This window comes from Juglans regia, chromosome 8 (genome assembly GCF_001411555.2).
Source record: "Juglans regia cultivar Chandler chromosome 8, Walnut 2.0, whole genome shotgun sequence".
Lineage (NCBI taxonomy): Eukaryota > Viridiplantae > Streptophyta > Magnoliopsida > Fagales > Juglandaceae > Juglans > Juglans regia.
The window spans coordinates 28,789,812-28,815,863 of NC_049908.1; the positions used below are offsets into that span (position 1 = coordinate 28,789,812).

The 26,052-nt window shown below is 34.1% G+C and overlaps 1 protein-coding gene across 4 annotated transcripts; it reads right to left on the minus strand.

Annotated features, from left to right (window-relative positions):
• Positions 1 to 12,779: 12,779 nt before the first annotated feature.
• Positions 12,780 to 20,935, minus strand: LOC109009747. 4 transcript variants are annotated; one of them, XM_018990356.2, is made up of 5 exons: positions 20,790 to 20,915; positions 19,360 to 19,604; positions 18,202 to 19,047; positions 13,640 to 15,614; positions 12,780 to 13,130 (listed from the first exon to the last, which is right to left on the minus strand). In XM_018990356.2, exons 2-5 carry the CDS (start codon positions 19,477 to 19,479, stop codon positions 13,066 to 13,068), a joined length of 3,006 nt encoding a protein of 1,001 aa, XP_018845901.1. In that variant the 5' UTR covers positions 19,480 to 19,604; positions 20,790 to 20,915; the 3' UTR covers positions 12,780 to 13,065. The 4 variants fall into 4 exon arrangements, with proteins under 4 accessions (XP_018845901.1, XP_018845903.1, XP_035549413.1 ...); XM_018990358.2 differs by lacking the exon at positions 19,360 to 19,604 and having other exon boundaries at positions 18,202 to 19,044; XM_035693520.1 differs by lacking the exon at positions 19,360 to 19,604.
• Between the last annotated feature and the right edge of the window lie 5,117 nt (positions 20,936 to 26,052).

Genomic DNA, 26,052 nt, shown 5'->3' on the forward strand with positions numbered 1-26,052 from the left:
ATTGTAATCATGAATATATAATATGTTTTTTTAAGGCACTGTTGGATGTAGCAATAGAAATATACCCCTAACTTTGTTGGATATTCAAGAAACTGCCCTTCTCCTCCTTTATGCCCTATTTTTGTTGGTTAATATGTTAATTTAGCGTCAAGCAAAACCAAAAAAAAAAATTTGTATCAGTCATTATTTACCGTCCCACATCCTATTTTATAAAAAATATTCTCATACACGATGAAAATATCCACATACCCTATAAAAAAATTATAAGTGTGAGCTGTGAGAGTGAATAGTAATTGATGCATAGTAAATCTCAAACAAAAAATAGTCTCCAAAAGTTAGATGAATAGATGTGGGACCTTTTATGTTAATTTTGAAAATATTTTTGCTACATATTAATGAAATTTGTTTAAAATCTCACACTTAATTGTTTTACTGAAATTCTTTTTGGTTAAAAACACTACCCTTTGAAACATGTACTCAAATGTCATTACCTCCTCATTGCCTCAATCATTCCTCTATTCAGGCTTTTATCTTATCATTGAACTGACTTTTGCTTGAGCTAGCAAGACTATTCCTCATTAATACAAGTGTATCCCATGATTCTTATGGTCTCTATAAATTATTTATTTTTGTACATGTTAGCTAGCTAGGAGACCTCAATAAATAACTCCAAACAAAAGCTGTCTTTAGCTTGAGTACTAAGACTATTCCTCAATACAAGTCTACCCCCATGGGTGATCTTATATATTATGGTATCTATGAATTATTTTCATTTTTACATACCAAGAAATTTTAATTATAAATAATTCCAACATGAAACAAACAAACGATAAAAATAAAATTTAATGATTCTGATAATCTTAAATTTGTTTGATACGTGTCGAGAACTCTCGATCGAAACATAGATCATTGTAACGACGATTTGAGTTGAGCGATAAACTAATAATACTAAGTGAACTTAGACTTTGTATATTAATACCAAACTTATTTCTTTCTACTAAATGGAGCATATTAAGATGAAGAAGGGAAAGGGAAGGGAATGATTCAAAATGTTTTTCTTTTGGGGGCTTTTGTTATATTTTTTAAATTTAAGGGTCATTTAGGCATACAATATATTCTTTCCTCCCTCAATTTGATTTATTACAGACAATGCTGGCGACAAGACCTTGTAGTTGGAAATTTGTCCTTTTCTGGAGATATTCTTACAAAAGTAAAATAATGTTCCGGAAATACCACTACTTATGATTTAAAATAACAAAACCGCCACTGTGGTATGAGCCGCCGTGAACCCGTAATTGACCAAAATAACCTTCTCTGTCACGGGCGGTCACTGATAGAATCCTTCTCGAAAAGGACCCGACAATAGTCCAATAATTCTCCTGTTCACGTGCAACCAGGGAGCAACTTCCTAAGTGGTCAGACCGGGTAGGTGTATTTTCGGTATTTCAAAGAAATAGAGGGGTATTTTGGTATTTTAATTTAAGGGATAAAGGTCTTTTGTTAAAAAAAAAAAAAGAAAGAAAGAAAAGAAAAAATTATCAATGATTACAAAAATTCCAACGGTAGAATTTAAATTAAAAAAAGAAAAGAAAAAAGATATGTATTCGTTGAAAATGAGAAAGAGATGATAATGATATGATTGATGATGGGTTTGGCCTGCATTACGCTGATACCATTTAATAATACTGACATGACAACAATTTAATTGATTTTGAATCTATTACGTTGGCTAAATGCATACACAACACTTATAAAAACCATTTTTAAATCGGTTCAACTTCATTAATGATTTAGGTACAAGCCATGTCGCATTTCCTCTATGACACTTGCTCTTTACCTAATATGTGTATGTATATATATATATACACACTATTATTTTTAATCGTGCTGTTAAGTGATACGACTGTAAATGATAAAATATAAGATGAAAAATAACATTTATTTGAAAATTAAAGCTCGTTTGATAGTGAGATAAGATGAGATAAAATGAGATGATTTTAGATTAGTTAAATAAAATATTATTTTTTAAATATTATTATTTTTTTAAGATTTCAAAAAATTAAATAGCTTATTATATTTTATATGGAGATTTAAAAAAATTATAATAATGAGATGAGATGAGATGAGATGATTTCTGTATCTAAACTAAGGGTAAGTAATATGAGAATAACTTCACACAAGTCATGTCTACGTTGTTCTTCAAATAACGGAAACGAATCATAGTGGGCCACGTGGGATACACACTTCTCATTAGTAAGATGCGTTGTAGAGGGAAAAAAAATTAGGTCACTGCTTTGTCGAAACCCACCCCTTCTCTCTCTCTCTCTCTCTCTCTCTCTCTCTATGCCCGATACTCTATCTATCTCTTTTACTTCTTCAATTCACTAACTAAAAACTTGTTTGATTTGTATTTCAAGGAATCAAATGTGACCAACACTTCGCTTTCAAAGGAATTCTCTCCTTCCCACTCTGTTGAAGCCACCAAGCCACCGAAACACACTCCATCAAAGCTCTCTCTCTCTCTCTCTCTCTCCCCCCTTCCCACCGAAAAAATTCCCAGAATTCTTTTTTTATTTGACAACAAACATGAACGGCAATTGAACTGCATATGGATAACCCACTATCAAGAGCTGCTATTCCGAGAAATGAAAAACATTGGTCGCAAGGTTTTTTTTTTTTGCCTGCAAGCGATACTTGAATCATTAACTTCCATCTGCACCGATGAAAAAAATGAAAACTATAAGTTTCTGTGACAATGCTTCAAATTTATATAAGATTGTGTGGTTGATTAAAATTTTTGCTTTTGTGCAAATCGTGTGGTTGGGTTTATGTAAAGGGGAAGAGATGAATTTGTGAGGATAAAGTACTACTGTTGTTATGAACCCACTAGATAGAACTCACCCTTGAAAACTAGCTTACAAGGGAAGGGTGCCTAGGAGCTTATAAACCATCAACTAATCCCATACTTAGTCAATGTGGGATCGTAACAACCACCACGCTCCGCAACCGACGTCCACGGCGGTCCCGGCGCTCACACGGGCTGGCTGTGCGCTAGGTCTTTTCCTAGCTCCGGGCGAACACTGCCATGCCGGCATCACCCCCCGTACCGCACGATTGCAACCGTCGCAACATGGCCTTAGATGTGGGGTGGCTCTGATACCATTTGTTATGAACCCACTAGGTAGAACTCACCCTTGAAAACTAGCTTACAAGGGAGGGGTGCCTAGGAGCTTATAAACCATCAACTAATCTCATACTTAGTCAATGTGGGATCGTAACAACTGTGAGGATAAAGTTGCAGGTCTTGAGGTCCTCAACGGGTAAAATTGTAGGATTTGAGGTCTTCAGGCCACAAGAGTGAAGGAGAGAGAGGGAAGTAAGAGAGAGGTCAGAGATTTCGGTTTCTTGAGAGAGAATGAGAGCAAAGAGAGGGAGGGGTGGGGGGGGCGGGCCTCGATTCAGGATCTCCTAATGCGCATCACGCGTTGATTTTACATGTACCCCTTACGTGGTGAGTGCCCATTAGTCTCCGATAATTAGGCTTTGAAGGAGACACATGTTAGAAGCATTTCTGAAGTAATATCTCAACCATAAATTCTCCAATCTCTCATTTTAGAAGGGCTTTCATGCATGCATATCGATCTCGTGTTGCAACACTAAATAATTTTATCGATTGGCAAAAGTGTAGTCGAGTCTAGTTGGACTGTAGCAAACCCTTTATAAAAGGTCGTTAGATTAGATAATGTGCGGTTGGTTTAAGAACTAATGTGATAAACTGTAAATTAAGGCACTCCCAAGTGTACACTAAAAAGATTGACTTGATGAAAACTCATGTCTATTTATTAGAAGGGCCACTCCATGTCTTCACTTTTTTTCACTTCTTTTCTTAAAAATGGACAATTTTTAAGTTTCATAAAGTTTTTAAAACTTTAAAACAGAAGCGTTGGGAAGCGGTTGGGTTGTTTAAATTAGAAGAGCAGCCCTCCAATGAAATGGTGACACATAGGAAATAATACAACACGAGAATGCAACCTCACCACACAGAATCACCACAAGCGCTTCCTCATTCTCGTGTTTTCTCTCCCTCATTTCAAACAAGCCAAACTCTTTTACGTTGTTCACATTGTCGTCATCTCTTTGCACTACCACCAAGCATGCCGCTCAAGACCAAGCTTAATTCCATCGCCTCCAATCCTGGGTTCACTGGGTGATTAAAAAAGGATGGACTTTCAAAACCAATTAACTATGATTTTTAAGGAATAATACCGATGCATTCCTTCTAAATGCAGCTGCAAAATAGGCTCACAGTTTCACTATAATTTGTCCAATACATTCAAAATATAATATGAAAGCATTCCAAAATAAATAGAACTCTAATTTCATGAAAAACTAAAGAAAAAATCTCCCAAACATAAATCGATATCAGTCATGAACTGCCGAATCGAGTTTCGTCCACATCTGGGTTGACAACCAAAGTTCAAGTTTCTCAAATCATCATATAGGAAGAAGATAAAAAGAAAAAAATACAATGAATCAAAGCACCAAAAAGAAAATGAATTTCAAAGATGGAGAGAGAGATAACAAAGAGAGAAATATCGAGCTTCATCATCGTTTGGGTCGAACTCTTATCACCGTCTAGGTCAAGCTCCGTCCTTGCCACCTATGGGTCAAGCACCGCTGAGGATGAGTGTAGGTGAGATTTCGTTTGGGTTGGGATCTCCCGGAAGACAACAGAGTGAGGGATTTGGTTTGGATTTAGTTTGGGTTGTTGATCAGGTGTATGCTAGTGCAGATTAAACATTATAAACTTTCTATGTGTCACCATCTTGTTGGATGGCTACTCTTCTAATTTTAACATCCCGACCACTCCCAACTTTTCTCTTTTTAAAAATATATTTTTTTACAATGTTTAATTTTAATTAACACGTGTTGAAATTTTATTAAGAAATATTTAAACATTACTTTCATCGTATCTCATTTTCTTCACAAACAATATATATATATATATTAGAAAACCGCGTGACACGTGCATGCATATATTGAAAATAGAGAGCATGCTTACTTGCATGCAAGGGAGTCGAGATATAGACCGAGTGGGGGCAGCTATAGCTTAGCATAGATATTAGGTAGTGTGGACTTTTGCTTCGCTACATTTTAGGAATGCAATCATGTGAATGCTTGTCTGTCGTACCAGTACACCATTTTCATCCTCATCCTCTTTCCACTTTCCTTCTCTTCTGGATGGGCACGTCAACCCTTTTTTTTTTTTTTTTTTAAGAAAATGATACCTACAACACATGATTTCGCTATACATATATTAAAATAAGAGTATTTTTTTAAAGTAATTTTAATTTTATAAAAATATATTTTATTTTAAAATATAATTGTGAAAAATAATATGTATTTATTATTTGTTTGAGATAAATAGCTTAAATTTCGTTTATTCTGTCACTCCATTTTCTTACGTTAACTATTTCATTTTTGTTCTTTAATTCAAGCGGTAGTTATATTATTCGTTTTTGTACAAATAATTTTTCATCTTTATATAAGACAGCATCTTCTTGTAGGACAGGCGTAGAGATCAAAATATTGGTATCAAATAAACCCCACCCCCTCTCTATGTATTTAACATTATTTTCTATTACTTTGGAACGATTGTCGGAGAATCTCACCTCCTCTTTATGTATCACTTTTTCTGTTTAATGAAATTAACTTGTTTAAAAAAAAATACGGATATAAAATATTTAGAGTTTTACAATAAATCAACAACTATTCACATCATACACTTCACATTTATAACTTTTCATAAGATGTGGAGTATTTTTTATAGAATATATGAATATTTTTCATAAAATATAGAGTACTGTAGGATGGTGAATAATAATTGATGAGAAAAAATTTCAAATACTTATATCTTATCGGGAGATGTTATACCAATTACGTACAAAAGCAAAAAATTTCATTCGCGCGTACTTCATGATCATGATCTAGTACTTCATGTGCATGATAATTAATCTAGCTAGGTTAATTAATATTGTGTGAGGGCTAACTATGCTCATAAAAAAGTCATCTTATATATATATATATATATATATATAATATTGAATATTGATGAGTTCCTATAAAATCTTGTTATTTCTATCCTAAGCATGCATGCATGCATGCATGCATTAGGTTTCTTAGTTTCTAAGCATTGTTTCAACAACCAAATAATCTTTCCTCAGAAAACAACTCCTCATGATGCGCATTGTTTTCTTTTTTTCATACCATATGCATATGATCTAATTAACCAATTAACTAATGACATCGGTCCAATGATCTGCAAATTAGCCATGTAAAGTCGAATTAATTAAGTTGAGTGGTCTTTTCTAGTCCATTTCATTCTACCAATTATCTTAAATTAGTTAGTCGAATTAATTTATATTTATCTTCACCCTCTTCGACTAAGTTATATAAGTACTTTGAGATTAAGATCCCGTTTGGATGTTGAGATGGTCTCAACCCATCTCATTTTATATCATCTCAACATCCAAACACCACTCAAATACAAATACTTTTAAATTTTAAATTTTTTCCATCTAATCGTTACAAAATTTTCAAACTTCTAAACAAAACATAAAAAATCATTCAAAATTTACAAATCCCAAAACAAAAATTATATTAAAAAATTTATATTCTAACAACATTTTAACTTTATAATTTTTTCATTCAACTTTTTTTCCTCTCATTTTTCAAAATCTCATAAAACATCTTAACTCTTCAAACTATTTTACTATTATTCACAGATTTCTCATCTCACCTAAACATCTAAACGAGGCTTTAATTATTTGACTTTGACTTTTTCAAGCTTTGAGAGAGGGGGGGAAGAAAAAGTAACCGAAACCTCTAAAATGGAGAAAACGGGTTTAGTAAAAAGATGTGCCACCAGCTTGCCAAATTGCTTATGTTCAAGCTCTAGGGTACTCATACCATGCAAGAATTTGTTTGTTTCCCATGATAATGAAGGAAAAAAAAAAAGTCCACTAGCGCTGATCATTACATAAATAAATATTTGAAAGACGAGTACTGATCTGATCCACGTTCTTGTCCCTACATGCACATATTATATATAATTGTATTCGTACACATATTATTAAAAGTTAAAAGATAAGATATAAACGATAGGATAGGAAACAAGAAGATGACAGAAAGTAGAATTATCAAACATACGGTCTAGCCTAATTTTATATTGTGGTCAAGATCTTCCAACGGCTAAATTAATATTCTTGTAGTTTTCTTGCTTGGATAAATATATTTGGACGGGAGTAATGCTACACAACCTCTCTCTCTATATATATATATATATATGCAACTTCGACACATCATATTTTTTTTAATTTTTTAATTTTTAATATTTTTTTTGAGTTTATTCTTTTTAAACTAATTCAATTCTTCTATTCATTATTCATATATTAAATATTTGATAAAAGAAAAAAATTAAAAAAATTAAAAAAAGTGCGATGCGTGGAGATTGTGTAGATTTTTTCTTTGGACTGATTGTTTTCGTTTTTGGGTGAATATATCACTGAATTTAAGGAGAAGGGACAGTCCTAAAAACAATTAAGTTACGTGATATATATATATATATATATATATATATATTTACAATCATAGGTATATAAGTCTTGTACACTCATTTAAAAAAAAGTAGATAAATATGAAAGTCACATAAAAAATAATTAATAGTGGATCTCACTCTTTTTCAAAGAGAATCTATGAGATTTGTATACTTTAAAACTGTATCTAATAACATTACTGATTTATAGTGCGGGTGTGCGTGTATATATCAATCAACATTTGATCATGATCGACATGTACCTTCCATAAATTTGACATTTTTTCCCTAGTATGTGTCAAATCTTCATATCTTTCCATGTAGTTGTTAATTAAAGATATAAATAACAAAATTTATAAATTTTTGAGATAAGTAATAATTTTATATGGTATTATAGTAGAAGTTTTGAGTTCGAACACTGATTCTATATTTTATTTAATTAATTAAATATTCTACGTGTCGGGTCTACTTATTAAAGATGAGTCTGATCAACACTTGAAAAGAGTATTAAAGATATAAATAATAAAATTTACTTTCTCATGTTTAAACTTTTAAGATATATTATAATTTTTAAATAATTGGCAATTATACTTGCGTACATGATCACTTGATAGGGATATATACTTTACCAAGGAAAGATGATAGATGGTTTTCAAAAAAATAGTATTGTGAAGTATATGATAAATTAAAAAAAACAAGAAAATATAATTTTTAAATATGTTGAGAGAGTGACGTGTTCATGTGTCTTGTTCTGCATGGCAATGATGATTGCTACCTTTACAATTAACTTGTTAATTATTAGTTTATTCTTCAAGGTGATCATGATTATATATAGAACACTTGGTGATTTTGTTCAACCCCATACCTTTTTTTTTTTTTTTTTGTTCTCTCTCTCTTACATGACATGATATTCTATGAAGGAAATGTGACATTGCTCAGGAAAAAAAGAAAAAGAAAAAAAACATGTGACATGATCATGATCGATTAAAGGAAATCCTCAATCATTTAATTAAAAGCAAAACGTTTAATTTCTTTTGGCTGAAAAGCAGATCGAAAGCTATATATATATATATATATATATATATATATATAATACACATTACAGATGACACTAGCTAGTACATAAATGATGGAAATTAATGATTTATACTAATAATTTTGTAAATAAGTACTGAACCTGAACCTGAACCTACTTATAATTAAGCATTTGTAGGGTGCAATTTCAGGACACGAATGCTTAACATGCATGCACTCCTCATTATAATTTTTTAATCATTATTTTTTTTAATGTTGATAGAATAATTAGAGAATTATTTGTTATTTTTTTTAAAAAAAATGATAGTTACAATCGTGAGTATGCAAGTACCATATAATCATTTTGAAAAAATTGAATAAATACGAGACCCACGTAAAAAAAAAAAAAATTCTTTAACAGTAAACTCCACTATTTTTCAAAGCAACTGTACGGTTCTTGCTCACTCTACAACTGTATGTAACATTACTATTTTTTAAATGTATATTAATGATTTGATTATATCAATTATCACATGATTAGGAAGTATTAAAAGATCACAATTTTTCTATTTTATATGGATATGATAAATTAAGGATTCCATGGATACCCCTCCCTATATAGCTTACACATGAGATTCCTATTCCTGAAACTATAAGAAACTAAACCCTTTGCTTGCTTCCTTTTCAAACTATTTTATGGCAGTACAAATGTGGCAATGGATCTTCAAATTTAGAGCATCGAGACAGATCTGAAAGAAAGTTGGGAAGGGATTTCGTGTTGTCTCTGATCTGATCTGATCTGATCTGATCTTTTCACATGTGATAAAAGGTTTTGCTTTATGGGTCCATCGTTTTTGCAAGAAATTGCTGAGAAAGTTACTTTCAAAAAAAGGATCCCATGCATGATTCTAATGTCTCGCAATGGGATGCCAATGGCAATGGGCGTCCTTAATAAGAAAAACTTAAAATCTAAATATTTTATATCTACTCTATACTTTATAATAAAACTCAAAAAAAGAAAAAAAAATAATAGTGCTAGATACAGTTTTAGAACGTGCAAATTCTATTCACTCATTTAAAAAAAATAAGAAAAGATATTTGTAACCGTGAATTGTGTAACCACTTAAAAAAATGAATAAAATATGAGACTTGTACGAAAAAAATTAATTTTTGACCCTACTATTTTTCAAAACGATTACGTGATATTTATGTACTTTATGATTATATGTAGAATTACTTTAAAAAAATATATCATGTGAGTTTCAGATTTCTAAAGAGTGTATTGCACGAGATTTGTACTGTAAATATCATTTCTGATAAGAAAAAAAGAAAAGAAAAGAGAATTGTAATGTACTGATACCAGAATAATCCTAGCTGTCTCAAATGCGAAACAGGCAAAAGGTGTTCTACATGTACAGTAATAAAATCTTGCACAAGGATTTGCAATGTTTATTAATATATAGACAAGATGTTATGATCCGTGAAAACATAAGGTGTTTTATAGTCATCAGTGAGAGAGAAAAGGGGCCCCAAATGAAGTTGCTTCATGGAATTGGAGCCAATGACAGAGACTGTACTCAATCACTTGGCTAACAAGCATTATTATATATGGCAAAAAAAAAAAAAAAAAAATGAGAGGGAAACTTTTTCTTTCCCTCTTTGAAATTTCCTGGAAAATGTTTCAATTTTTTGTTCTGAAGGGAAAAAAAAGTAGATTTCTTGACATTATTGATGTTGATTGACAGTGAAATGTACCTAAAGGGTAATTATTATTATTATTTTTTAAGTTCAAATGCTCTGAAACTGTTCTAATACCATTTGTTTGGGAGGGTAGAGAGATAAATATACCAATTGTGTAGTGTGTTTTGAGTAAAGATCTTGATATAGAATATTGAGACATTAATGGCGAACGGAAAAAGTTGAGGTCTTTAGATTTTGATCCATTCCTACGACACCAACCAACAACTCTTTTTGTTTTTACTTGATGTGGGAAGTTCTTTGACATTCACATTTTTTTTTTACCCTTGTTTGCTATACACTTTTCACACATACACTTTTAAATCTCCTAATCATCATGAGTTAATTTAATCATGAGTTAACTTTTGCCACATTGCATTGCATGTGAGTCCTTGAAAAAATCCAAGAGGATCGTGTATATATATACAAGAGTTGTACTGATCACGTAATGTTTGACAAGAATTGGAGCCTATGAACCGATCCCGTTAAATGTTGGACATGTGTTTCATCTGTCTTGTTAAGAAACACGTGTCCCACATCTAAGAGCACTAGCATTGATTTCTCTATATGCATATGTATAATCACACATTTTGAAGAATGATTTTACATATAAAGAAAAATTCTCACATTAGATTATGCATTTTTGAGCCAAATAATAAAAAAATATTATTATTTATTCTTATATTTTATAATTAGCACCACTGCAAATTTTATCATTTAGCATCCATTAGAATTTTTTTCCTAAAATTCTATTAGTTGGTGGAGAGAGAGAGGGGGGGAGGAGAGAGAAAAAAGTAATAAAATAAAATTTGAAGAGTGAACAGTACATCTTCAAATTTATAGAAACACTGTTCATAGTTATGTAAATTTTTAGATATACATAATCCAATACAACCCAATTTAAAGTCATATTATGCAAATATGTAGATGCACAATCCAATGTCAGTGCTCTAACAAGTTTAATACAAACGAAAATTTGATCAGAAAAATCCAATAGTGTTAGGTAATAAACTATATCATTTACAATTTCAAGTTTTTTTTATTTGCTAGGTAGGTTTGTTTTAGAGACATCAGTCCTAGTAGTTGGGGGGTTTGAACTTTGAACCCCCAAATATAGACCCAATGTTTTCCTAAAGACCATGCGTGATGCCATTTGGCCACAAGGTTGTTGGCCGACAATTTCAAAAACATGGAATTGAACCCTTTAATTTTCTCATAAACTATCCATTATTGTATTACCAGCCATTACTGTGGTTCCTGACCCAAATTAAGAAAGCACGTGATTCATGCTCAGCAACAGGCACTAAAAATGAAAAATACATTATTTTTTTTTAAAACTCTTAAGGATAATTTTATAAAAGTAATGTATTACCAGTCCAGTAGGGATGATGTGGGTCACGATCTTGGGTTGAAACCCATCAAACCCAGTTGCCAAGATAGGACTGCAAAACCAGGCAGGGCCAGATTTAGGAAGCCAGATCCAACTTTTACAGATAAAAGAGTAGATGTGGACGTAGGCCAAACCTGACATTATAACTGTTTTGCACACAAAACCTGCTTAAGGTCTGCAACAAAAAGAATTCATGCTACCAACATAAAGATCAGACTTGACACTTTTTCTACTCATGATTCTATCTATATTTATTGCTTTGAAAAATAACTGATGGATTATTGTGCCAATGCAGCAGCAGCAGCAGCAGCAGGCTTTCTCTGGCTTAAAAGAATTTATGCCTGCTTTTCACATCATGCCATTCCTATTATACAAAAAACCAAACAACCAACACTCTGCATTCCCACCTCAACTCATCTCATCTCATCATTACAACTTTCTCAAATTCTCATACAAAATATAATAAACAATTCAACTTTTATTTTACTATTCACAAACCATCTCAACTCATTTCTGAATTCAAACCACTCTTGATAACATCAGATCAAATCAACTATACTACTACATGCATAAGAACATAGGGGAAAACAAAGTTCCCAACAAAATTGCACCTTGCAGGGAGGCCGATGAAGTTGAAGTTCAGAATAAGTAAATTATCCCATCACAAGAGCATATATATTAACATTTTAAACTTACTTCTAGGATAAATAGTGATTTAACATGATATCAGAACAAAATTCCTAACTTTGAACCTTAATTCTATATTTACACATTATTTAAAATATTCGACATGTCAAGTCTACTTATTAAAGGGGAATTAAGCCTACATTTGAAAGGAAGTAGTAAGATATAATATAAATAATTAGATTTACCTGTTCAACTACCTCTACTGTCAAATAATATCCTCCATTGAAATTAGATAAACAAGATTTTGTCATATTACCTATTTTCTCCACTTAAATGGGAAGACTTGGAAGGAGGCTACCATTTGCCAATTCTAGGTAATTTAAGGTTGCAATGTATCAATTTTGGTAATCCAGAGCATAAAGTTTAAAATCCCTGTGGTTTAGGGGTAAAAAGTATATTTAGCCCGTTATTTTCAACTAAGCATCACACAGACAGAACAATAAAATCACAAAAGAAATCTGAGTCACTAAGTAAATATCTTCAGAAAAATCACAAGAAGAAGAGTGTACTCATCACAATGGACACTCATCGAGAACAGGAACCTGCTCAACTGAGAAGATACAGAAACTTGATTGGTGGGTGACCCCTTGAAACAGCATTCTATCTTGGAAAGAGTTTCCGCCAACAGCCATGCTAAAGTGATTCAACCTCCATTCTGATTACTGATATCTTCACATTTATATGGAACTTGGTATGCATCTACAAAGCCTATCCCAAAGCACCCCGGTTATGATTAGAATCTTGATAATTTGCCTGCATTCCAAATACTACCAGCAACACATCTGCCATTAGGTAGCCTATAACATTTTCATATGTATTGCAGAGTGAATTCATCTCTCTGCTGTAGTATTGACATAAGAAAATCGCTGAAGGGCCATCAGCTTTTTGGTAAAAGGCTGGTCTGCACTGTGAACGGTTAGTTTTTATGTGAACTAAACAAGTGAAGATGGACTCTCCTATACCATGGTTGGTAAAGCATCCAACGGAGTACAATTTTTCCAGGTCATGGCAATAAATATAGCAAGAGTCTTTCTTTCCACAAGGGGTACAGACTGCTCTGGTCGTCTTTCAGAGTAATTAAAAACCCATTTTCTAATCATAATTGGAAAAACAACACCTTACCAGATCGTCCTTAAAAACACTAGGATGATAGGTAGTTCTGAAAATCCTGAGTATTTAGTGAGCCAATTTTTTTTCAACAGTTTTGCTAACCATACCTTTGTTATCATCACAAGCATCAGTCACTTCTTTTCTTTCCATTTCATTGGTCTTGGTACTAGTGCTACCACGACTTGAAGTTATTTTGACTCTGCTTCGGGCCTTGCGGGAAGGACTAGAGAATGGATTTTCATGTGTCTGAAATTCTGTGCCCTTTTGCCTCCTTTGGACAATTAAGTAACCATTTGCAAGAGCTTCCAATGCTCTGATGGTCGGTGGTCGCTTTCTTGTGCTTTGCCTTCTGGGGTTCAGGTTCATCAGTTGCCGCTCTACATTATCCACATCCATAGAAGTCATTGTGTCAGGAACCAGGTCCATTCCGTTAGATAGAAGGCATGAACCGTCTGCATTTATGCCATGGCTGTCTTCCACCTCCATCATTAATGCTTCACCCACTTCAGAGTTTATCAGAACCTGGGGTAGGTTCAGGTCAAGTGATGGCTGAGGTTGATGTTTCTCATTCATCCCACAGGACATGCCCGAGGCAGACGAGTTTCCAATGAGAATGCCTCCAATAGTCTCCTCACCTGGACTGCCTTTAGGTGAAGAAATAATTAAAGACACATTCTCTTGAGAATCCATTGGAGAACTAACATTCTTGCTTGCATCTGGAGAACTTGATGGCAAACAGAGTCCTGTTTGATTTAACTCCAAGCCTTCTGAGAAGTCCTCAATAACACCTTGTGTCTTCAACTTAGAACAAACAGTTAATTTTCGCCTTTTGATGACAGGAGAGACAGATTTTGAATTACCAGATTTTACTCTCCGACTAAATTGGTGCTTGATAGTTGTTTTTAGCTGCCTGTCATTGGACATAATGCCCTTATCATCTCGATGGCTCGAAGTAATATCTGAATTATTACTTATTACCTTTCTGTTTGTATCATCACCATCAGGTACAATATTCTTTCCACTGTTCAACAACATGTCAACAGCATTAATCTCATGCGCATCCAGTGAATCTTCAGAGGAGGTCCCTTCAGTTTCTCCCAAAAGATTGCTAAAATCAGCTATACCTTTAAATTCAATGGGTAAATATCTAATTTTTCTCACCTCAGATGATTTTTCTCCACGAAGCAAACTGGTATCAACAACAGTGAACTTCAAACCATTTGGACCACTTGTATAAACTGTACCCTTATTGTGGTTAAGCTTATTTGTGTTTTTTTCAGCCTTCAATGGCATATCAGCAACATATGCCTCAAAGTCATACATTGACTTCTTATAATTATTGGAGATACTAGAAGTAATTTTGTATTCAACCGGTAAATATCTCAGGTCCCTCACATTGGATGATTTTCCTCCATGGACTGAGCTAGTATCAACAACTGTGAACTTCATAGGATTTGGAGAGGAAGAAGTAACTCGGGGTTTAAGGTAACAATGGCGCTGATGATTGGATGGATCATCTGGATCCGATGTCACTTCTTGAACCCACCCATCCTCATTACAGCTCCTGAGTGTAGCTTCTTCAGCTTCAAGCTCAAGAAGTTTTGGTTCAGATGCCACTTTGCTCAAAACATCACTAACAGAATCAAAGTAGTGGTCTCCCTTCACAAGTTTCCTTCTTGAAAACTTCTTAACCCCAGGCACAAGAAAAACAAGGTAATGTTTGGAACTCACATAACCCTGATTCTTAGGCTGCTCAGAATGCCATCCTCTCGCAAGCAAACGGGGCCAAACAGCTTCCCAAAAAATATCATTACACCGGGCTTTGCTCAACCGGAAGCCTCCAGTCAAAAACTTTAATATGTCACTGGGAGTAAGAGAGGAACAATCTTTGCCGGTTGGTAGGTTAGGAAAAACTTGAAATATTTGATTGGTCTTTCCAGACTCTAAGGCAAGGCCTGTGAGATCCTCCTTCCCCTTACCAATAGCTACAGCTTCCACAAGAATCTGAATGTCAACAGTTGACTTCAAATAGAAGACAAATTCGTCAAATGAAGTTCTTCCCTCAGCAAATGACTTGAAGCCCTATAGAAGACAAGCAAAATGAGGGTTGAAGGACATATAGTTCTCTGTCAAGCAAAGTAAAAAAGATATAGCTGCAACAACTTGGGTCTAAACACAGTAATTGGAAAAGCAGTCTATCTGCAGCAAAGATCCAAAGATCCTTTTAGCATCTAATCAGATACGAGTATAATGGGTATTAGCCACCTAACATTCATAGAAGTTGAGGTAAGCAGCATCCAAGAGAATTGCTAACCGCACATTTTGGGGAAGCTTTTACTTTCTAGGAACCATCAGGTTAGGAAAGGTGAATTACCATTTCAGAGTTGTACCATGGATTAACAATTGGATGGACGTAATGTCCAATACATATGATGAGGTTTCAAAGTCAGATGCCATCTCATCATATCATGGGATCGTATAGGGAAATTATCCTTTTACATAAAGGTTCTTCTCTTTTCACCAAACCCAGACGCCTTATACACTCAATACTTTAAAGAGTGAGCCACAAGATCTAACATTCCCTTTTCATTTTTCTTTCTTGTTCTCTTTTTCTTTGTGCCCATGATTTCAGCAATACAGGTGACAGGTGCATTATTGACTTTGTTTGTCTCCACCATTGCAATCGTAGCAGACATTCCAGCCTCACCTCTTCCTTCTTCAGTTTCTTTTCCTCAAAATTTGGGTCTCCAGGTCATGTGATTTTAGGAGTTCAGCTGCTAAGCATGGTCCTAAAGTTGTGATTTTACATGTGCTATAATTATTAAACAGTAGTTACAAAGTTAAGACTCAGGAACCAGCTATCCCATCTCAACTGATAGATTTTAAACCTTAGATTAATTTTGAGAATAAAAGGGAAATTTATTTCAGATTATTTTCCAAACCTAATTTTCTGCTAACAATTAGAGAAAACGAAAGCTTCTCTAGTCTCTAAGAATCAGCAGTATATTCATGGTTTTTAAAGTTAATTCAAAATCTCCATGATATTTATCATTTCTATGAACTACTTAAGAAAGAGTTTTTAAGTTGGAGTTAAGAATCAAGAGTAGGCAAGGCCGTGCTCGTTTTGAGTACCAGATCCACTCACTCACAATAAATTATTAAATACCCTCCCTTTTTTTTTTATAAGTAATTATTAAATACCCTCTTACCCCAACTAAAAACAAAATGGAAAAAGAGGTATGTTTAGATGCAGCTGATGCAGTTAAAATACACTTAATCATTCATCAGTAAATACACCCATCTTGTTATTCTTCCTGCAGCAAGAAATTATTTCTGTGCAAGACTTTGTAGCCTGGGTAGTTTCTGAATTGTTTCGTTTATTGTATGCTACTCAGCTTGGGAGGGATATGAGGGTTAAGATGATCTGGATGCATACTGGTAATAAGAAGTTTTCAGTTTGTTCTTGGTATAAGAAGCCGTCTTGGCCGAATGGGGTTCATTCTTTTCCTTGGAAGGGTATTTGAAAGAGTAAGGTGCCATCAAAGGTTGCATTCTTTGGTTGGTCTGCTTTCTTTAGGGAAGATTTTGATGTTGGATAATCTCAGGAAGTGTGGATTAATTGTTTTGGATTGGTGTTTCTTATGCAAGAAATCTGATGAATCAGTGGATCATCTATTATTACACTGTGATGTGACAAGGTTGTTATGGAATGAAGTGTTCAATAGGTGTTGACTTGGGTGATGCCTTGGAGGGTGGTAGACCTTTCTGCTTGCTGGAGAGGTTTAAGGGGTAATGTGCAAATTGCCGCTGTTTGGAATATGATACCTTTATGCCTTATGTGGTGCATTTGGGTAGAGAGGAAAGGTCGATGCTTTGAAGATAAGGAGCGCTTGGTGGATGAGCTTAGATTTTTTTTCTTTAATTCCTTATTTCAATGGGCTTTGGCTATTGTATTTAATGGAACTAATGTTCATGATTTTCTTGTTTCTTTTTCTAGTTCCTGACATGTAATAGATTCAGTTTTTGTATACTTCCTGTATACTTGGCTTTGCCTCGTTGCTTGTCACAATAAAATTTTTATACATAAAAAAAAAGGGTAGACTGGGTAGTACTAAACGGTCTTGTTTTTCTTGACAACGAATTCTTATTTATCTAGGCCCTATATAACTTTCTAAACACTTTCTTAAAGCCCACCGAAATAGACCTACGAATATTCAAAATAAAAATAGAAAATAAAACATACTAAATTAATAAAATTACTATACTGCCCCTTAAAAAAGCCTTGGGTCTAATATGTTTCAATCTATATATGCATTTATCTTATTCATTTTGCGTTGTTCAATTATATATTAAAAGTTATGGAACAGGTGAGAGAATTTTCCCAAGAAAAATACAAAATTCTGGACTGAGTTATCCACTATACTGCCAAAATTCTTCTACTACTTCTCCCCTATCCAGGTGCAGAAGAGTAAATAAGGAGAATCAATATGTAAATACAGTGCATGAAGCAAAACTATGAAAGAATCCTAGATGGTATGATGCACATTTTAACATATAAGGCAACAGACGTGGGATGAGTTCAATCACAAAAACAACAAATTAATGAGAGTTTAAACATTGATTTCACAGTGACACAGTCAACCAAATGATACTGGAACAGAAGCTTTACCTCCAGCAAAGTACTTTGAAATTCCTCTGGGACATGGGGAAGCAAACGGGATAACAGTTCCTGTAGCCTCCATCCTGTAAATATTTTCCTTCCTGTTACACATTTCCTACTTCTGGCCTTCCGGGAGTCTGACCATCTACGGTATTGATCAGATCTATAGAATTCCCCATAGTAGAAGGACAGTATTTCTCCCATCTGTTTGTTCTCTAGGAGTCTCCGGATTGAAACAAAATTCTTCCCAAATATGTACAAACCAAGAAGGAAACTGTTCACGTCAGGATCACTCCAAGGGTCACATTTAGAACCTGGAACTGGGGAATACCTTTTGCTTTTATGTAGTCCAACAACGCTTGTTTTCCCTATCACGATGTTTCCAACATTTGCAGTTTTTGATTCCTTTTCATTTTCCAACCCAACATCCAAGGGTTCAAGATTGATTGCTGAACTTTTCTTCTTCAACTTAATATATATCTTTTTTCTGTTTCTCAATTCGGCAGGCTTGTTTGAGTTAACTTCCTCATCATGGTTACTAGGAAATCCCCATGTTTTATCTCCAATGCTATTAACTTCCTGAGCCCACATGATTGGGATAGGCAAACCCATTAAAAAAGATTGGGAATCATCAACCATGACACCTGAATCAGCAGGGTTCAGTAGAAGCTGAAGATGCTTATATTCTGTCAGCAAGGAGGGAATTTCTGCTTGGTAATCATCACCAACTCGTGTATTCACCTGTGGATCTCCAAATATATCACTTCTATCAGGAGAACTTGGAGGAAATAACTGCTTGTCAGACGTTTCTTCAATGCAATTACCATTATGATCCAGATCAACTGACTCCATCTGCTAACATAAAACAAAGAAAAATGAGACTGATGAACCCAAAACAAACAGTTAGGACTACAAGCAGGCAAATATGAGCACAAGCGATGTGCTCAAATAACAGGAAGCACAATGTTCCAATGATTATCTAGCGGGTTTGAGAATTCATGCCTCAAGATATTGGATTATACCCTGAGTTTTCTCAAACTACATGAGATTCTATGCAGGAAGTTAATGCACAAGATGTTTCTTCACAATGCTATTAACCAATTAATCTATGAAGAAAACAAACAGTACTAATATAGTCCCTTGACTTGAGTTTTGTTAATAACTTACCAAAACCAAGGATAAAAATGCTCCTGAATCAGCAGAAAATGTATTTGGAAGTGAGTGAGAGAACTGAAGAAAAACAACCAATGTGTCCACCATAATATAATACCAATAAATGCCCAACATTCACTTTCTTGTCAACGCTAAACATCTTAATCATTTCATCAACTTGGATGAATATTACAAGTCTCTTTTATATCGTCAACCCTAATCCCGCTCTTTTTTCCCTTCAAGCACCCATAGTCCTGTGCCTGGATAGCATTAAAGGGCATTTACTTAACAATGCCAATATAATGCAGCATTTCTGAAATTATGTAAACATAAAAGCTTGCATGTGTTTGTCCGTGTGTAAGCTTTCGTAGATGAGCTCACACAAGGCATGTGTGAAGGTAATTTGACGCTGGCTGGCAAGGGGATAGGGCATACACATCAAGGAGACCATCCAATAGGAAAACATCCAAAAAGTAAAAGGGAAACCTCATGAATCAACTGGAAGGCAATAGAAGAAACATAAACTTTCTTAATCAATAGAAATAAGAAATAAAAGCAAAGAAGAAAACAGTCTCTCTTCCCCAGCCAACTAGAGAAATTTTTTTATCTAAAACAACCAATATTGCAAGGAAGGTCAATTGGCTGAGCACCCAATAAAATCCAAGAGTCAAAGCCTTACACAAAAACCCATCAATCATTATTTCCAGACTGAAAAACACAATCCCCCTCTCTTCCTTTTTCTCAACAGGCCAACATCCTCACTCTATAAAAATGGTATTGTGAAGAGACATGCATAAAGTGGTCACCCAGTTAAGGCCTCATCCCAAATACGTGAACTCAAGGCGCAACATATTCTCAACCAGAAGACGAAGAAGAAGAAAAGGAAAACACGCAGCAGAGAATTTCGAGGTCACAAACCCAGAAGAAAATAAGCAACCCCAGATCGATTGTCCTATAAGGCTTCGACATAAAAAAACAATTGAACATGCTCAACAATTGAAATCAAACCGAATAAACAAAGCAAAAAAAAAAAAAAAAAACTCAAACCAAACAAGTTGTGTAGAGTTGAAAACTCAAATCAAATCACAACAAAACTAATAACATCATTGAGAACCCAAAGCTCGTGTCAACAATTCTCATTGATCCTGGAAAAAAAAATTAACTGATAATTAAACACATTATATACATACGCAACAATACCAATGCATAAACTGACATCAGAGAAGATAAACAGTAGTGCAGTTAAGTAAAGAGAAAGAGATTAAGTATTCAATAACCTCCATGGAAGAACTAGTGCGAGATACAAAGCCTGGGCAAATGGGCTTTCATGTTATGCATTGATTCAGAACTCCTACAAAACTTTACTACGAAACACATCCAAACAAGAACCAAACACACTCTAAAAAAAAAAAGAACAAGGGAAAGAGAAAGGAGAGAGTGAGTACCTGTGAAGACAGCTAAGTTTTCATGTGTGTGAGGTTGAATTTACGGCCGAAGGGAGGGGGAGAGAAGAGGGAATAAAACGAAACCAAAGTTTTTCTCTCTATGGACATAAGCCCAGTCTGTCTCAGAGCGATAGTAAATACTAAATAGTTTCCTTATAGACGTCTTGGAGGACTTTTACATCAAAGGAACGCAAGAGTAATTAAATCACTCCGAGACCCATTTGATATTTTCTTTCGAGCTTTAAGACCCATTGAATTAAAGCATAAATATATACAAATCTCGTATTCAAATCTAATCTCCATTATTATAGTGGATATTTACAAGTGATCCCACCTAAGTAACAACTTGGCATATGTAACACGAGGAGTGCTACTCGGTGTCATATCATTTGAAACAAAAAGAACCAAGATATTAGAGGATGAATGGTCTCTCACATATGATGAACTTGATTTATGAATTAATAGATTTTTGGGTTTTCTTGTGAAAGAGACATGATTTATTAAGTGTACTTACCCTATAATATTTATTGTTGTCCGTTCAAATATTCGGACAGTATTAAAGGAATAATAAATGTTGTAAGTTTCACTTTCTGTCTTTCTTTCTCTTTCTCTGAAGATTTTTTACGGAAGCTTAATCTCTCTCAATGTTAGTTATTTGATGCATAGAAAATGTATTTCAAAACAATGTGGTTGGATTAGTTTGTTCCATATATTGCAAATTGGGAGACTAGCAATCATGTGTATACATAATTTTGGTAATATTTATCTGAAAAAAAAAAAAAGGTTGAACAAAAAGGGCTTCATCCGATTGGGTTTATGAGACCAAAAGTGAAACAGAGATTTTTAAGGAAACTTAGTGACCAAGAGATATAAGGAGAATTGCGTGGAAACAATGGAGTTACTTCTTTGCACACACACAGGAGAAAAAGAAATCAAATTTATAACTTTGCAATTAAAAGGAATGGCATCTCGATAGAATGCTATATATTAGTTACTATTTACTCTCACACTCTATATTTATAACTTTTTCATAGAGTGCGGGATGTGGAGTGATAAATAGTGACTGATGAAAAGAATTTTTTATCAATATTAATAGATTTTGAAGAATAAAATGAAAGCCTTTAAAAGTTCTAGAGAATTTTTTTTTTTAGATTTTTTTTTTTCATAATAACATAAATAGAATCAAAAGTAATTATTTGAATAAAAATGTTTTGAGAATATATATATTTTGTGTTAGAATTTGTGAAAGTGGAAAGATAAAATTAAAAAGTTATTCCAATATAAATCAGATTAGATGGGTTTTTAAATTTATTTCGATTTTGTTTATTTTTTTTTCCTTTTTAGAAAAATCTAGAAAATTATTAGATAAAAAGCTCTTGATTAACTAAAAACATTTGAACAGCAGATAGACAGACGTAATTGCCATAAAATAAAGAACTTTGTTTCCTCCATACATATTCTATCGAAACTGATAGATGTATTGGGGTTGGGCCACAGTCACTCCAACGGTCAACGCTACTATCTCCAGCAGCTATATTAGATCGATCATGTCTCAATTAATTACTAACTATAAAATAATAACTAATGTTCTTATTGGGTAAGATCGATCAGAGTCTTGTGCTTAATCTATCGGTCACGCACGCCTTTTTTGTACCCTTCCTTTGGGAATTGGGAGCTTGCTGTCGGTATTTGACATCCAGTTCCGGCCTCCTCCTCTAAATTTTTATGTTCCCTTTGTATGAGTTCCCTCTTGAATTGTGCCTTTCCCTATACCTTTTGGGCTACAGGGGAGGTTCGTACTCTCGGCAACTCACTTGGTTTTGCTCTAACCATTCGTCTGTATCTCGATTGCTTTACTCCTGCTTAGGATACTCATTCACTGCATAATTGACCCAAAAGCACTTACTTTTCAAATGCAACTTAAAATCCATCTGCGTAGCATAATCTAGTTTGAAGGGTTTTTCAAGAGCTAGGGACATAGCCCTCATACAAGGATGTTCATAAGAACATGACCAATACTCACACAAAGCAAGCATTCAAAGACATAATCCAATAGTAGTACTGCAATCAAGAACTGAAACTTGGTGCAGTTACCTACTCCTAGTCCTATTCATTAATCTCATTAAAAGAAATGGCAACTATATACACTAGTTCACCACCCATGGATTGATCGACTTACAAGCTTGTAATGAACTCATAGCTTGGAGATTAGAGCAGACTGCTAAGATGGGTGGCTAACAGAGCCATTGCCCGATAGATTTATTGATAAACTGATGTTTTGGCAATCAAGCCTAGGCAGGTAAGGATGGATAGGCCTTGGCTATGGTGTTGGCATGGAGACGGCCTTTTGCTACAAGAATGAGAGGACACGGTACAATTGCCTGATCAATTGCTTTAAATCAACCTTGCCATCCATAAATCTAGTTCAGTTCTTCTATATACAGTCGTTAGATACAACCGGCGTGCAGTCGTCCATATCATGTCAGATTTAAAATGAATTATTCATCTCTCATCAGTTCGGTCTTTCTCTCATCAACTCTCTCTCTCATCAGTTCGGTCTCTCTCTCATCAAGTGTTTCTACGTCAGCCACGTTTGCACCAGGCGCTTGCAGCAAACGTTTTAGTTATATGAATCAAATAAACATCGTGATATCAAAGAATTAATAGATGATTTTGATTCAATTTCACTTAAGGGGCATGACTTCATGTCATTCTCGCCTTCCTTTGGCTTATTATTGGCAATTTCCTGATAAAAAAGATTTTGGTGACGGCGTGTATATGCTTCGACAATCTACGGAGTTGCAAATAATTTTATTTCAATTGATAAACAAATAAGGTGCAGCCGTCATATAAGAGAATAATATAATATATATCGTTAACCCTAGGGAGCGGGTCAGGTCATAATAAGAGCCAAAACGGGTCAAAAAAACTCATTGAAAATCCACCAAAAAACCATAATTGATCTTTGTTATGTCAGGTCATCAAACCGGACTGCCACAAACACAACCAGACTCTACACATAGAGGCCCAACAATTATATATAATGCGTCTTAATTAATTTTTTATATATTGATATGATGTTATTAACACACAAGTTTGTAATCCCCAAATCATGTTTGGCCTTGATAAACAATCTTGACTGAATTTCAATGTATTTCTATTGACTATAACTGTAATGATGAATGTCCAATAAAATCAAGAAATTTATGCAAATTAACTGTGTTGATAAATGAGTTGTTTGAAGGCAGCATACTATGGATCAAGATAGGCTACTTCAAGTCCATCAAGTTACCAAATAACATGAATCATAGACCTATGACATGATTTCAATTTGCTCTCTTCATACACCAAATAACTAATATCATGTAGCTATTGATAATTGCTTCTATAGGCTTAAATATAATATAGGTTTTAGAGGAAAGGTAATTTACTTTATAGCACTTGTCACTGTCACTGAGCTTCTCTCTTTGTTGGTTTAGTGTGTGTTTTTAAGCTCATGGGATCAATTGCTTGACAAGCTAACCATGTCTATGAGGTATATCTTTAGTGATTTTCATGAAAATGATTTGCATAAGCCATTATCAAATGAGAGACCTATAATTTACTATACATATGTATAGATAGTACCAAATGTGTGGGAAACATTGGTATAATCTGTGGATAGATTTGTGGGATTGTCTACATAGTAACATAGCATAGCACTTCTTCAGCTTTATACATATAGACACCTTGAGTTAAGCATGGATGGGAGGATGATGTTTTAGACACCTATCTGCATATAGGATCCATATGGTCCAAGAAACTCATGTTTGTAAAAAACAAATTCTATTGGTGTCTTATTAATATGTTGCTTTTGATATTTTACCCAAAAATAAATTACAGTTGAGAGCTGACTTAATTAGGGGTATTTGAAAATGCACACTTATCATATTTAGGATTCATGACACTAGAATAACATGACAACGAAGATTTGCGCATGAATGACAATAAGAGAAAGTTTCATTTAACGACGCTGAGTTATCAGATTCGAAATTGATGATACTAAGATATCTTGACAATGATGCACGCGCAAGAGTGACAACATCATCGCATATATGACAATATTAGTTTTGTTGGTATGAGAAATGAGCATAAGATTCTAATTCGGAAAAATCTTTTTGGTATGTAAGTCATGGTCACCCCGCTATACCTAATGTTTGTCATTTTTCCCTCCAAACTAGCAATTTAAGATTTTTGAACTATTTAATTTCTCGTATTGATAGTTAATTATGTTCTAAATTTGGCTAGATTTGTGGCAGAATTCCTTATTTATTCCGTATTTTAATGTTATGCTATAGTTGGGACTTTGTCCCTTCTGGCAAAATTCTCATATGTATATTTTTAAATTTCTCTTGGCTATAAAAACTATTCTAAGTAGGGCCTTGGGGGTGCTATCCGCCCGCCCGTAGCCCTTCCCTGCACCCCGCCTCTCATGAGGCGCGGGGGGTGGGGTGCGATCCGCCCTGCCTCATATCTATTTAAAAAATAGACTACATTTCACTAGATTTAAGAATTATTCTTAGGTCTAAAAATGATTAAAAATATATTTTTAGACTCAAATTGTAAATTTAAATTTTGTAAATATGACTATAATTTAAAAATTATGTAATTTTTAAATTTGCTAGTGCATATTTTGTGAACAAATCTAACAAATTATAATATATATTTATATATACACAATTTGTAAAATATAAATATAAATATATTTATGTTTTTATATATATATATATATTATATATAAACATTTACGTGGGGGCGGGGTTGGGCACTCCCCACCCCTCGGCCCCGCTAGGGGCACTAGATGTGGGGCAGGGCAGTAGGGTGTGGAGCCCAACTACCCACTCTTAATTCTAACTTGTACTTCCACTCTCAATTTAAACTTGATGTTATTCTAACTCGTTGTAGATAAATTTCTAGTGCCAATACCCTCTTTTTAACTTTATAGGGCACAAAACTAATTAACCAAAAGTTGTATCCAATACTTATTAATATATTTGTATTTTCAATACACAATAAGTGTGCATTTGAATAGAATCTTATATATAAAACTTATATGTGTGCATTCATGTTTCTGTCCGACGCACGTGACCTTTAAACACACTTCTCCTTCTTCGTTAAGCTCATCCTCCCTCGAGTAAGCTAAACTGGTGTCTTACTCTGTATGAGCTGTCTACTGAATTACTATCTTTCATTAGGGTACTATTATTTTATAAAAATAAAAATA